At 39.3% G+C, this 3,256-nt stretch overlaps 1 gene segment (V, D, J or C); it reads left to right on the top strand.

Moving 5' to 3' along the window:
- The first annotated feature begins 203 nt into the window (after window positions 1-203).
- LOC128110399 (Ig heavy chain V region 186-1-like) lies at window positions 204-775 on the top strand. The segment is given in 2 exon segments: window positions 204-255; window positions 339-775. Coding segments are annotated over 2 exon segments (483 nt in total).
- The last annotated feature ends 2,481 nt before the right edge of the window (window positions 776-3,256 follow it).

Raw genomic sequence — 3,256 nt, 5'->3', positions numbered from 1 at the left:
AGAACTTGGACTTCTGCATCCTAAAGCCTGATCCAGGTTGTCTAGATATCTCTTTACCAGCTACAGCAGGTCTTTCTATAAGAAGTACACTGCCTCATGAATATGCAAATCATGTGAATCTATGGTGGTAAATATAGGGATGTCCATACCCAACAACAACATAAGATCAGTGTCCTTTCCACAACCACTGAGCACACAAGGTCCTCACCATGGGATGGAGCTGGATTATCTTCTTCCTGGTGGCAGCAACTATAGGTAAGGAGCTCCCACATTCCAGACTGAATGAGGGTCCATAGACTCAGGTGAAAGTGACATACACTCTGCTTTTCTCCCCATAGGTGTCCACTCCCAGGTCCAGCTGCAGCAGTCTGGTCCAGAGCTGAGGAAACCTGGGTCCTCAGTGAAGTTGTCCTGCAAGGCTTCAGGCTATAGCTTCACTGGCTACTATATGCACTGGGTGATGCAGAGGCCTGGACAGGGCCTGGAGTGGATTGGAAGGATTGATCCTGAAGATGGTGAAACTAAGTACAATCAGAAGTTCCAGGGCAAGGCCAAACTGACTGCAGACACATCCTCCAGCACAGCCTACATGGAGCTCAGCAGCCTGACATCTGAGGACTCTGCGGTCTATTACTGTGCAAGACACACAGTGTTGCAACCACATCCTGAGTGTGTCAGGAACCCTGGAGGATCAGGAAGCTGCCCTGGGACTAAGATGACAGAGAAGATTAGACTGGAGACTTACACAGAAATAATCGTTCTGAGTGTCCATTAGTCTGCTTTCTCCTCACAGTCTTATACTGCCTTTGCCAACTTTTCAAAAGGACCACTGAGAATAAAGAGATGTTGATTGATGATGTTCTTATATTACATCATCCTTTTATCAGCTCTTAATCAGTGACCACTATTGACATGCTTTTTCTCTTATAAAACAAAATTGGGCAAACTGTGGCAATACATGATGACATAAATATCTCTTAAATCTAAGGGTCTGGAACTGTTGCTGGAGAAGATGGGAATAAGCTATCACATGAATTAGGACATTAAAAGTCAAATCACCAATTCAAAGGCAAACAAAAGCCCCTTTCATAATCCATCTTGGTTTGCCTAAACAATCAAAGTCAGTTGGAACCTAACTTGGTTCCAGAGGATTCAATGTTTTAATCTAACTGTATTGTGGTTTGAATAAAAATATCCCCAATAGGCCTATAGGGAGTGACATTAGCCATCCACTGGTTCCACTGATCTAAGAAGTCCAAATTTCTCTTTACTTAAGACCTCTCAACAACCCAGGCAGATGAGGGAGAAGCTTCGGGAGATGTCTAGGCTACTGTTGCTTTTGATGACAGGGATGGCCACAATTCACATCCTCACCAAGGGATCTTTCTTCTCATGAGTTTAGTTTACTGTTCCCTAACACTGAGTGCTCCAAATGCTTCACTAATATATTAAATGTTCCCAACTCAGGGTATCAATAGAGTAGATTTAATTCATTAGTGATTGCTCACACAAGATTCTAAAATGTATAGATTCTATCACATAATAAACTCAGGTTAAGCAATATTCTTCTACTTCACATTAAAGAAAGAAATCAAAGACTTCTTTTGGTGTTATATGACCAAGAGAAGCCCAGTTTGAGTTCTCTCTCCCTGTGTCTTTTTTTCCTGTTTCTCTCTTATATGAGTCTAAATCTCTCTCAATCTCTATTTCTTTCCCTCACTGTTCTCTGTCTCTCTGTCTCTCTCTCTCTCTCTTTCTCTGTGTGTGTGTTACAAACATCCTTGTTTATCAAGAGTTATTTTTTTGTTTTCTTCAACTATTCTGGGTATTCATTTTATAAGGTTTATTTGAACCTATATTTTTAGTGTTTTCAGCAAGTGAATGTCATAGCACATATAAAACTATACATGCAGTAAATACTCTTGCTTTAGGAGCATAGAAGAGCACATAACTTAAGATTAGAACCGTTATTAACTGAGGTTGTAAATGTTGGAAGCCTGGGAAATCCAAGGCAAGTAAGTTTTGTTGTTACATTATTCTCTTAAAGGCAAGTAAAGAAACAAGCTGAATACATAGTACTATAGCAGCCCTAAGTCTTAAGTGACCTCAAAATGTATTATTCATTCTGTCTATGATGTCCAGCAAAAAGTTTAGCCTCTTATGATGTAAGAGATAGTTTTATTATTTTATACTTTCATAAAAAATAATTCCTGTATGCCGTGTGGTGGTGGCACACACCTTTAATCCGAGCACTCAGGAGGCAGAGCCAGGTGGATCTTTGTGAGTTCAGGGCTAGACTGGTCTACAGAGCAAGATCCAGGAAAGGTGCAAAGCTACACTGAAAAACCCTGTCTTGAAGAAACAACAACAAGAACAAATAATTCCTGTAATCGGTTAAAAGTTCTATTAAATAATTTTTGCACACAAATCACATAATAACCCAATGCATGTGCATGTTAATTGAAGATAGGTTCTGAAATTAATCATTATTTTCTGTTATTATCATATTTTCTGCATTCCTAGTCTCATTGCCCTGACCTATACAGAACATATACCTACATTGATACAACATTATTTCTCACAGGTCACTAATGATAACATGCATTCTATAGAGCACTTGGTTTTGGATCAATGCTCTGGTACTTGGTAATCTCAATGTTTTGATGTCAGTGAGATGACTTTTTAGTTCAGAACATTTAATTTAGATGTTTCTCTAGTAGACATTCCTTCCACATGATGAATGTGAATGTTATATGTTTAATATGGATGTAATTGTTTGGGGGAATATATTATGGCAGGCGTAAATCCCCTAGGCCAATTTTATGTTAAGGACTATACAAACCTATGTTGATTTTAAAAAACTGTTTGAAATATCAGTAACTTTATTAAACACCTCCTGTCTCCTCCATGTGGAAATCAGGGATTGATCAGAAGGCAAGAGAATCTTCCACTTCAGGCCTCTGTATTGAGTGGGACTCTCCAATGTACTAGAAGGCATCTATCAAGAGGATCTAAGACTTAGGATCAAAGAATTGTCAGATCCCTGCTGAATTCATGCAAATAATATGACACTCATTGTCTCCTTCACCAGGTAAAATGTGGATAGAAATTTCTTGTCCTCCAAGGTCCAGCACTCCTCTGTTGTCCTCTGTGCAATGTATAGAAACTCAACACCACCATGGACTCTCTTTTTCAAATATGAGCCACAGAGTCAGGACAGAAAGGAAAGAGTGGTTTCCTTACATATGATTTTGGC

Source organism: Peromyscus californicus, unplaced genomic scaffold (genome assembly GCF_007827085.1).
Source record: "Peromyscus californicus insignis strain IS unplaced genomic scaffold, ASM782708v3 Scaffold_15__1_contigs__length_86483966, whole genome shotgun sequence".
Lineage (NCBI taxonomy): Eukaryota > Metazoa > Chordata > Mammalia > Rodentia > Cricetidae > Peromyscus > Peromyscus californicus.
The sequence above is the reverse complement of the archived record's forward strand: the minus strand, read 5'-3'. Positions and strand labels throughout refer to the sequence as shown.